Genomic DNA, 10,822 nt, shown 5'->3' with positions numbered 1-10,822 from the left:
ACAATAATCTGTCACAATTACTGGTTTTATACCAGCACAATGTAAGATAACCGGTTTAAATGGTCAACAAGATCCCAGCGTTTCATCCTTTCATCCATTCATCTCGCAACAGTATATTTAGAAGCTCGTCATCTTTTGGGCATCATTGACCTCAGGGATTCAATCATTTCATCACGCTGCAGTGGTCAAAGAGGGGCACTGACAAAACCACGCGTCTGTCCGTGATGTCACGATTCTCTGCTGAAACCCAACACCGGCAGCTGGTAGGAGTTGCGCTGGGGTGAGCGCGGGTCCCCCGCATCAGTGCAAGTTGAGGCACATCGCAGGAACCAGCGCCTGGAGGTAAAGCTGCGCAGAGCCTCATCTGCCGCAGCGTTGGAGAGGAATCCGAGCTCTGGTTCTCCGTGTCCCACACGACAGTCGAATTAACACTGCAACAGACCACCAAACTCTTTCCAAGTGAACTTTTTTTTTCTTTTATGAGAACTGTTGGCGCGTCTCCGCAGGGGACAGAAATAGCCAGTTTTCTCTGCGCGCCGTGGAGCGCAAAGGACCTGAGGAGCTCAGGTTTGGACCGTTTGGAGAGATCTGCTGCGGATCGCAACACCATGAAGACATTCTGAGGTGGCTGCTCTCCGACGTCCAATTTATGCTTCCCTTGGCCGCAGCCAGAGCTCTTTAGCCCATGAGCAGGTATCCTCTTGAGCGCGATTCTGTTTTCACCCAGATCTCTGCTGCCTGGACAAATGAATACAAATGCATTTAGGAGCCCAACGGACAAGGAGTGGACACGTTTCCGCGGCAGCAACGTAAGTATGCCTTTTTTCACCTTCACCACTGCGCAATTGCGGATTGGAAACGTTTCCCAGAGCCTAAATCTGTGTAAAGTTTGAGGGGTTTGGGGATGCTTTGCAAGGGAGTCAAATTGGTGAGATCCAACTGACAACTGCTGCAGCTACAACCTCCTACCAAACATTTGAAAGATCCCGTTTATAGTCCATAAATGGATGACCTGCAGTATGGCTGAACATTATAGCCACAAACAACCGTTATTATTACTATTACTATTACTATTATTGTTATTATTATTATTATATTATTATTATTAGTAGTAGTAGTAGTAGTAGTAGTAGTAGTAGTAGTAGTTTTTTTTCCTGTGTTTCTGGGGTGAATCTCGCTTTTGAATGTGTTTAACGTGGAGCATTTTGAGCATATTTGCAGCTGTACAACATGCACACCATGTGCACAACTGCTGCACACACTTCATCTTACACTTGTGAGAAGCATGAATGAGAATGGCTTGGAAGCAATTATGATTAATCCAGCCAGCATACCAGCAGGGATAAATCACCGTGGATGATATAGAAGCATCTTTAGCCGTCGTCTGACGTCCTCCTTTATGGTGTCTGGGTTGTTGATTGTTGCTTAATGAAGTAAACGGGAAGTGAGGAGCCCCATGTGAAGATAAGCTGAGTGAGAACAAGTGTGGCCTCAAATAGTGAGTGTCTATGCATCGGTGGACAACTGGCTCCTTAGACAATCAGCCACTGTTGCAGGCGCCGCTGCCAGAGGTTTGACTATACATGCAGGCTCCTGGATATCCTGTAGCGGGATACACATCATGTGGCTGCAGCGCTAGCTGGTGGTTCTCATCTCAATCAGGAAGTGCAGATGGCCTTCAAGTCCCCGGTCAAGTAATTCATGTTTTTGGACATGTGAACTGAATGGAATTGAATTCCATTGAGTTATCTCCATCATGTGATGTGGCTGTTTAGTTTTTTTTTTTGCTGAGCTGTTTGATTCATGGTTTACTCTGATGTGGAGCCCTTACAGGGGGGATTTTCTATATTGTTTTTCAAAAACCTAGATGTTTTAAAAATCAATGTTTTTGCTCACTGCACCACGGAATGATCACGTGTTGAAATCTGTCGAGCTGGTGCTCATTATCAGCTCACCAGATGATGATTTTCAGTCTACGGACATGAATCATGGCTGCTGGCATTTTGTCTTCAGCCTCTCGCTTCAAACACCACAACTCAGCAAATGTGTCCCGAATTGATTCTTTAATAGAAAGATTCATGGTAGAACCACCCTCCCCCCCGTCCAGCTTCCCGCTGAGCTCTGCTTCTCCACAACTGTAGCTGTCAGAGAGATTGAGTGTGTTTAACCAGCCTAACATCTGCAGGTCTCCCCACAACAGGAAAAGGGCAAACCAATAAAGACCTGTGGAAGTTTACTCACAGCCCTTTGTCTGCTCGCTGTCTTGTGGACTAAGTCAATCTTTGCTCTGGTCTGCACTGACCTCTTGACTCCAGTCACCCCTCACAAACACACCCCAGTTCTTCCTCTAAGTAGAAGAATCCACCTCTGCTTCAACTACCATTGACATCCAGCTTCCGGAAAATTTTGTGTCGATTGATCGCTTTTTTTTTGCTCTTCATCTTTTCTGCTTAAGGTAGTTTTCTTATTTAATCCATCAGCTTGCGGAAAGATTTTCAGCTGCTGAGCAGCAGGTAGTCAACTCAAACCTGGAAACTTGTTGACCTGCTAATTTTTTCCGCTGATGGTCATTTTGGATATGAGGAGATACGTCCGCTGAGTGTTTCCATTGTGAAGTAATTCTGATAAAGAGTGAGGTGCTAGAAAAGAAAAGCCGCCAGTAGGAACAGATGTGCATTGGTCCGTTCCTCATGCCAGTAATGTGTTAGCCGAGAAGCAACGCAGAATCAGCGTACTTGATTAGAAAGAGTCTTTGATGTTTTACCTCAGCGTCACAGAAATATCCACCTCTTGGCTCGCGCGTGACGTCTTTTGCTTGTTGACGGAAAGGTGGAAGCTCATCTGAGAGGAAAATCCAGACAAACGATCGCCCCCTGGTGGATTGGTGAAGCACAGACTTCCCCAGCTTCATGTTAACAGATCCATAGGACAAACCAAAAAATGTGTTTCTGTGTTCTGAAGCAGTCTGTTAAACACATATATGGTCTGAGTGTTTGCTCTTGAATTTTGGTTTGTTTGATGCCGTGGATGGCATTCAAAAGAAGCGTGACTTTTTGTGCATCTCTGTTAGTTATTCCCTCCTGCTTTTTACCAAGAGGGCTTACGCGAGTGGAGGTCAGACAAATGCTTCCAGGTCAAGTTCAATAAACTTTGATTTTCTGAATGATGACTTGCGTGGAGCGCTTTTAAAGAGCTCTCGGATTTTAATATCCTGAAGGAAACATTCTTCAGTCAGGAGGGAAGAGAAGGGATGAGATGGACTAACTAATCAAAAGGTTTTGTTTATGTGGCTGAATATCTTTAAAATCAAAGAACATTTACAGATGAGTGGATATTGGCTTAATGTGATTTTTACCTCCAAGAGAGGCAAAAGGAAGTTGGTCTCCATTCTCTGTTGCTTTTTCTCTTAATTGGATAAACGTTTGACAATATTTTGACTCCATGCATAGCTTTATTGCTCCTAATGACTGTGGGATGTGATGAGCATTTTAGTAGGAGATGCAAATGTCCCCGCTCCAACAGCAGCCTCCACTTAAAATGACAATATGTCCCTTTTCTTGAACTGGAGTGACTTTGCTCTCCATTGGCGCCCGTCAAACCCTTTCCACATTTGAATGGGCTATTGTTTGGGATCCAAGTTAATTTGGAGGGGAGAAAGGCAGTGTCTGTTACTTGTGGAATGATTCATTTCAGTGGGGAGTTTTAAGTTGTGATTATTTATAGTCTTGACATGACACCCACTCCCCACATAGTGGTATTTCCCTCGGTCAACAGAGCAGTGTTTGGGGAGCTTTGTCCTGCTTTCAACAGCATTTTCCATTGACTGCAGGGATCGGAAAGCGTGTCGAAGTGTGCTGTTATCCTGGAAGGGATTTAAATGAATACTGTGAGTACCTGTCTTTATCCCAAAACTAAAAGAAATGTAAGTATGCAGGTTTTATTAGCCTGTGTTCTGACAGACTGTTCACACGGGTTAAAGTGCTGGAAACCTCCCATGATGAGGATGATATTGGAGATCTGTTCTAACAATGACCCAAGTCTGCTGGGGGTCTCAGGGGTGCCTGAAATAGTCCTGAACAGAAAGACGGTGTGGCAGACGGACAGAAGTGCTGCCTGAATCAGCATCAGATGGCCCCATATTGGGAATGAAAAAAAAGGGAATGGCAAGTGTTATATTTAGGTTTCCAGTTCCTATTTCTGGTGTCCGTCTAAAGCTTGCCACATTTTAAGCAGAACCAGCTCCCTGCAGGATTTGTGAAAGTCCTTTTACAAATTCCCTCATTCATTTTCCTCTATTAAGGGACACATTTGGGCTTCTGGCTGTGGAATGTCACACCACTTTCCTGATGGGAAACAGGTGACAAGCACAGCTCGGAGTGGCCATCTTGTGCCTTCACCCTGTTTAATTATATTTTGTCTTTTATTCCTTCCTCTCACTTTTATCCATACCCTCACTTTGTCTGTCCTTTGCTCACTTTGGTTAACCAATTGTGACAGTCCTTATATCACTGGTTGCAACTTCTGGGATTAACCTTCTGAAAGGACGTGTTTGTAAGATTTCTAACCAAGCGGAGACCAATCGTGTCGACATAACAATCCCTCCGGTCGGGGACAGCAGTCGCTGATTGACAGCACTCGTTTGGCTGGTCTTCTGCAATGCTACAGAGAACTAGCATGACTAATTTCTCCTCTTGTCTTTGGTGTTAATCACACTGTGTTGAAAATCATCACGCTGCTCGCCAGAAGCCCCTTGAGATCGTGCGTGTCATCTGCACATGGCTGTCAACATGATTCATTTGGTTTGAAAGGAGCATCCTTTGAAGCCATACATGAGAGATCCCGTGTACAATATGTTCTGTGTTGTCTGTAAATTGTCCAAGATTTACATTTTTATTATTTATGTCAAATGAAATTTGATACTTTCTTTATTTTAGATGATAACTCGATAATTGAATCTGAATATGTGAAAGCATTTCGACTGTATTCAGCTCTATTCTGTTTTGTTATTGCACAAGTAGAAAAAAGTCTAACTGTTACATCAACAACGTACAAAATAATTAAACGTGGACAACTTATTGGGTGTTATATCCAGTAATACAATAAAACTGCTTTTCATTTAACTCCTTGTCTTGTATTTGGATAAAGATGTCACCCGGCTTTATCACATACAGCATTTAAAAAATGGATTCCTCTGAAATTTGAAAAAACATGTGACGCTTGTGGAATTAACAGTTCTGGGACCTCATTATAAATGAATAAGGTCCGAGGTTCTACATTTATACTGTGTATAATTAGTCAGAGCAGATTAAAAAAAGCTTAAAATCCCCAGGTGTGACGCTTGTCTGGCTGGGGCTTTGCAGAACCATTGTTGTCTTGACACAGTAAAAGATGGTACAACGTCCACAGCACCATGACTCTATTTCCCGGATGGAAAAAAGTCAGCAGCTGAATAGATTTCCTAATGCAGAGGGATCAGGGTGAATGAAGGGATCGGGAAAGCAGTTAAGAGGTGCCACTTTTTCCTTTTTGCACCTTTCAGCAGGTTAGATCATTCTAATCCTTTCAGTAATGACTGTCTTTCATACGGTCTCTTTTTGCTTTCATACGGTCTCTTTTTGCCGAGTACAGAACAGAGAAATGATCTCAGAACATTCGCTCACGTCTGCCTGAGTGCAAACTGGGTGAATCAGTCAGCGTTCAGTGCTTGTACATGACAAGTGTCTTTATCATTAGTAAACCTCAGAGGATGATCTGTCGGGCAGAGCTGCGGACGTTTGTGGCTGAGCACTGCAGCAATGGACTCTACCATTATTATAAATGCAAAAACCCAGAGTTTAAACAGACCGGTGCATCGATTTTACATTGATTTATTGTCAGTCCCTTCACTGCCAATGGATGTTAAGATGTGCTGGATGGGTTTAGTCTCTTATCTGAGAACCTGCCCCTATAAAGGGGGGCATTAGAGGCAGAGGAGAAGCTCATTCTCCACCAGGGATCCTAATTTAATACAACTGGAGGGAAGGAAGAACAGAAAGACTGGAGACATATTTCAGTAGGTAACAGCAGCAGGTAACTACTGTAGGCTTGTCTTTTCGGAATAAGAACACAGCCAAGTTGGAGTCATCCATGCCTTCATATCCCCACTTTTTTTGTTTCTTCTTAAAGCTAAGTTCCTATTTCTGTCCGACCATCACTGGAAACAGTGATTGTATAGTTCCTGTATGGTTCAGGTTCTCAGTTTTTGTCTGTTCTACTTCCCTTCTAGGTGGAACTTAATTCTGCTCCTGTCAGTATGCTCAGCTGTACTCTCTGGAGAAGGAGACGACCGTGCTCGAGGTAAACAACGACACTGAAACGCATCACCTTATGTTTGCATTGCTATGATCACAAACGCACCTGCCATATATGCACCCCAGATTCTCAATGTAGGTTATTTTCACAAGTTAACCAGAAAACACAGTGTGGTGGTCTTTGTACCTTTTGTATTACTGGTTTAAAGGCAGGATGCAGATGCACTGGTGGGTCCCTTTAAGAACCTCACATGGTTAAGTTTCTGGTATACATGCATGCAGTTCGTGTGTCAACAGGACCTCATTATCCGTAGGGAAAAATGTTGTTTTCTTTCTTTCTTTCTTTTTTCAGAAATACAGTCAGTTCAGTCATGTCAGACCTTAGCCTCATTTGTTTATCCAGGAATTGAGGAGAATTCTTCCACTTTCAGCGTCAGCCTGCACCCGAATGCATCTTGAATTCTGCTTTCAGGCAAAACTATCATAGCCAATATAAAAAATGTGTTCTTCATTTTTAAGTGTTTCATTAAACATGTTCCATCGCGTCCACACAGCCAGAACATGCATTTCATATAGAGATGACCTGAGCAGCACCGCAGCTTTCTTTTCTCCATCTATTTTCACTTATTGTCTCCTCTGAACCACGAGAGGAAGCTGGATGAGGTGATAGCCAAACGCACGAAACAGACCTGCCGGTGAGAGGGTCGGGATTTGGTGACGATCACGCAGGATTCTCCTTTTATGGAGTCAACGCAACCTACTTTGGTTACATTGTGGAAAATAGAAAACACGTGTTTTACTGCATTTGACCTACTCGAGCAAACATGCCATTTTTATAGAGGAGTAATGTAAAGAAAATTGTGTTGTGCAATGAATGAGTAGGATCCGCTCCAGGGATGAGAAATGCATCACTGCCAGAAATACCTCAATGCGATGGTCTGTGTTTTGACATGGTGACATTCTTCCACATAAAAAAGAAAGCCCTTGGGGAAAAAACAGGACTAATATATGGATTTCATTTATGTTTACCTGAAGAAAGGAAGACAAATTTAATTTGTGTGCATTTGGATATCTGAAACCAGATGTTTGTGTTATCCCAACATTTTAGCCATTATTCCATAACATTGAACCAATACTTAAGGTTGATGCTCCGACCCACCTGGGAGCATATGTAAAACATTTATCTTCTCAATTGGGAAGTTTCTTTGCTGCATTTGAGGACTTGCTTGATTTGGTTAAGTGCCTTTTTTTGCACCATGTCCCAATGGACTGCAGCTTGAGTCACTGGAACAACTGTCGCTAATTAGCTTGACCGATCCTGGAGCTCAATGGTTTTTGCCCTAATCATTAACAGTTTTTGGATTAAAAAAAGGGAAAAAAAACTTACTTCCACAAGGGGAGACATCAACAAAACATTTTTTTTAAAAACTTAACATAAAAAAAGAACCATAATTTGGGTTTTCCACCTTTGAGTTATGCCGTTAATGAAATATTAACATCAAAACTAACCCCAGTGAACAAAAATGTAACAGGTACTTGGAAAACTGGCTGTCTAAGGAGTCTGGAAGCATCTTTGTTTGGGGGACAGGAGCATAAAAGGCTAATTTCACTCCCACCGGTCAGTTCAAATAGTGCCTGAGAAAAGCCTGCAAAAGTCCAAGAGGGGCTGAAAACCAGACAGCTCAATGGATTTATTGTCCAACAAAACACAAAGAAGAGCACCTGAAGGACCTGCATCATGGAAAATGAATATTTAATGCCAGGCTATCTTAACAGTCATGTCTGAGTGGCTCCTGTTACTGACCTTGATGGTCTTATCTCCTAAACGGGGAGAATCAACATCCCCTTCGTACCTCATTTCCAGATTTAACGAAAACTTCCAGCATCAGTTTTTCACAAGTCCTCTTGAACGCAGCACAACATCAACGCGTCTTTAAATGGCCAGGTGGGACAGGTTGGAGTGAGCTGATACAATCGGGAGCAAGAAAGAAAAATAGAAAATGGCATCTGTGTGAATGGACATGCATTTAGCATGAGCCGACCGCCTTCCTGGGCTGCAGGGATAGAAACCCTGACAGATTAACATCGCGGATGATGTGAAATGAGCCATGTACATGTTTTATTTGTGTTTATCACTCACTCTGTCTGTTATTCCTGCAGGTTTCCTTTGATTCTTTTCACAATATGTAGGAATGTAGATGGTGAAATTGTTTTACAGGCTTCAATCCAGAGGGTTTGTGTGTTTAACCAGCAAACCAATGTTTTTACCTGATGCAGCACAGCCAGTCACCAACACTTTCAGACTGTCATGCGTCATGCACGCTGTCCTCTCATTGATTTATAGAATTTGGCGCCAAAGGATACGACGTTCAAAAGACAGATAACTCAAACAGGAATCTGCTATTTGATTTATGTCTTCAAATGCATCACTGTTGATAAAGAGCTGCAGTTGCATGTGACACAAATGTCAAATCAAGAATGAACCTTTTAAAAAAAATGTCAAACAAATTTACAACGCTTATTCAACAGAGTTTAACCAGTTGAATAAATAACAGACTGCATTCATCAAAGTCAGCAGTTGATTGTGAATTATTTCCAGCTAATGCGTCACCATTACTTACATTTAGGACAAACAGCTCACAGATATCACTTTAACAGCTAGTCACATGAGGAACTTGTTGATTTTCACTTTTTCCGGCAGTAATAAATCAAAACATAATGACAGGTAGGATGGGAAGCAGTCTTAGAATTTTAGCATCCCATCCATGACATGATGCTAAATGGCTGCTGTGTCTTCATCAAATGCAAATTCAGATTTAAATAGAAGTCAGTGAAAAAGTTAATGCAATTCCAAGAACTTGTTAGAAATCATTCTCCACTGTAGTCTTCCTATAGTTCCTCCGTGCTTAGGTTACCTTCACCTACTACCTTTGCCTTTTAACCTGGCTGTGCTTTACTGTCAGCACAGTTATGTAATGTTTCGAAGAGTTACCTGTGGGCATGGTGGAAGAATGTCAGGAAAGCTCATCTGTCTTGCCTGGCAGATTGATTCAATAAACCTCTGTGGATTGTTGTCTTGTGTGGAACCCCCACCCTGACTTATCTGGACCGCAGCTGCAGTATTATCACTTTACGTGACCCACATCTTCCATTCTGTCCTTTAATTAAACTCATCAATGGTTAAAGAAAAACATCTAAACAGGTTCATTTTCCTTCTCTTTCAGGAGTGGATGTCCTCTTCCGGCTTGGGCTGATGCCTCAAAGCAGAGCAGGGAACCTCCATGTGAGGACAAGCTCTCCTTCAGCTCCCCACACCACTCTTCCCTCATCCTCGAACCTCCCTGTTCCTGGATATGGGGTGATGCTCGACTCAAATGCCCTTTATGAGGCCTCTACAAAAAGCCTGATCCCGTCTGAGATCGGCGAGGACTTTTCTTTTGTGGTTAGCTTAAGCTCCTGGCGAGCAAACAACGCTTTTCTTTTTAGCATCAAAGACGGTAGGGACAGACTGCGTTTTGGCGTTCAGCTGCTGCCACGCAGAGTGGTAGTCCACACTGCCGAGAATACCGTCTACTTCACCTACAACTGGCAGGATGGGGGCCCGTTTGCTTTGGGTGTTCGTGCACACTCTGTGTCCTTCTACGCAGAGTGCGGGGCTGTACAGCAGCGGGCACAGACCCTGAGAAGAGCTCAGATGCTCCGGGAGTCAGGGGGTCTCTTTACCCTGGGGAGGATGAACTCCAAATCACCAGCGTTTAGTGGCCGATTGTGCCAACTAGATATTTATCCCTCAGCACAAGCGGCCGCGCACTACTGCAACTATCTGAAAACACAGTGCCGGCGGGCCGACACTTACCGATTGCCACATCCTGGTTTAAATATGGAGGCCAATGACCCACCATTTGATCCTTTGGTAAATTCCCTTGGGGGAGTAGAAGCAACCCCGCACCCCCCATTAAAACCCCCAGGAGTTTCCAAATTGGATCCAGCCTCCAATTCATCAGTACAGCCTCACCCGGAGGACCAGACGTCCATGGCCATCTTGTATCCCCACTCTACAACATCCATGCTTCTGCCTGGCACCCTACCCACCCTTAGTCCGAAAGGAGGTTTGGACCCCACTCAGAGCACCACCACTAAAATTGTTTGGATGAAACGGAAAAGCCCTGATAAGGAAGCCGATCCCGCAGAGGAAGAGAGCAGCTCTGGCAGCCTGCAGGCAACAGAGGTTGCATTAGACCCCATTCCATCAGTGAAGCAAAGTCAAGCGAGAGAAGGAACCAAGTCCAGCACCATGACACCTGAACAGACTCCTCAGCTGGACACCCACATGAGGCCAAACGGCACCACTTTGTACCGAGAGGACCAGGCGGACAGACAACACGAAGAGGACGGGAGCTATGATGACGTAGACATGGGCGGATATGATTACGGATACGGGGACTTCTTATATGAGTATGAAGATGGTTTCCGAGGCCCCAAAGGAGAGCCGGGTCCTGTGGTGAGTAACTGAATTCACAGCTTAAGTATTT

At 43.7% G+C, this 10,822-nt stretch overlaps 1 protein-coding gene across 2 annotated transcripts in view; it reads left to right on the top strand.

The window, feature by feature from the left end:
• Positions 1-255: 255 nt before the first annotated feature.
• Positions 256-10,822, top strand: part of LOC130528865 (collagen alpha-1(XXIV) chain) — a 48,678-nt gene continuing 38,111 nt past the window's right edge. For both annotated transcript variants that reach the window (XR_008951418.1, XM_057038666.1), the window contains exons 1-3: positions 256-809; positions 6,266-6,336; positions 9,515-10,791. Coding sequence is in view for 1 of the 2 variants with exons in the window: in XM_057038666.1 (XP_056894646.1) it covers positions 757-809; positions 6,266-6,336; positions 9,515-10,791 (1,401 nt within the window). In the remaining variant the exon portion in view is untranslated. The remainder of the gene's footprint in view (positions 810-6,265; positions 6,337-9,514; positions 10,792-10,822) is intronic.

The sequence above is a fragment of the Takifugu flavidus genome, chromosome 7 (assembly GCF_003711565.1).
Source record: "Takifugu flavidus isolate HTHZ2018 chromosome 7, ASM371156v2, whole genome shotgun sequence".
NCBI lineage: Eukaryota > Metazoa > Chordata > Actinopteri > Tetraodontiformes > Tetraodontidae > Takifugu > Takifugu flavidus.
The sequence above is the reverse complement of the archived record's forward strand: the minus strand, read 5'-3'. Positions and strand labels throughout refer to the sequence as shown.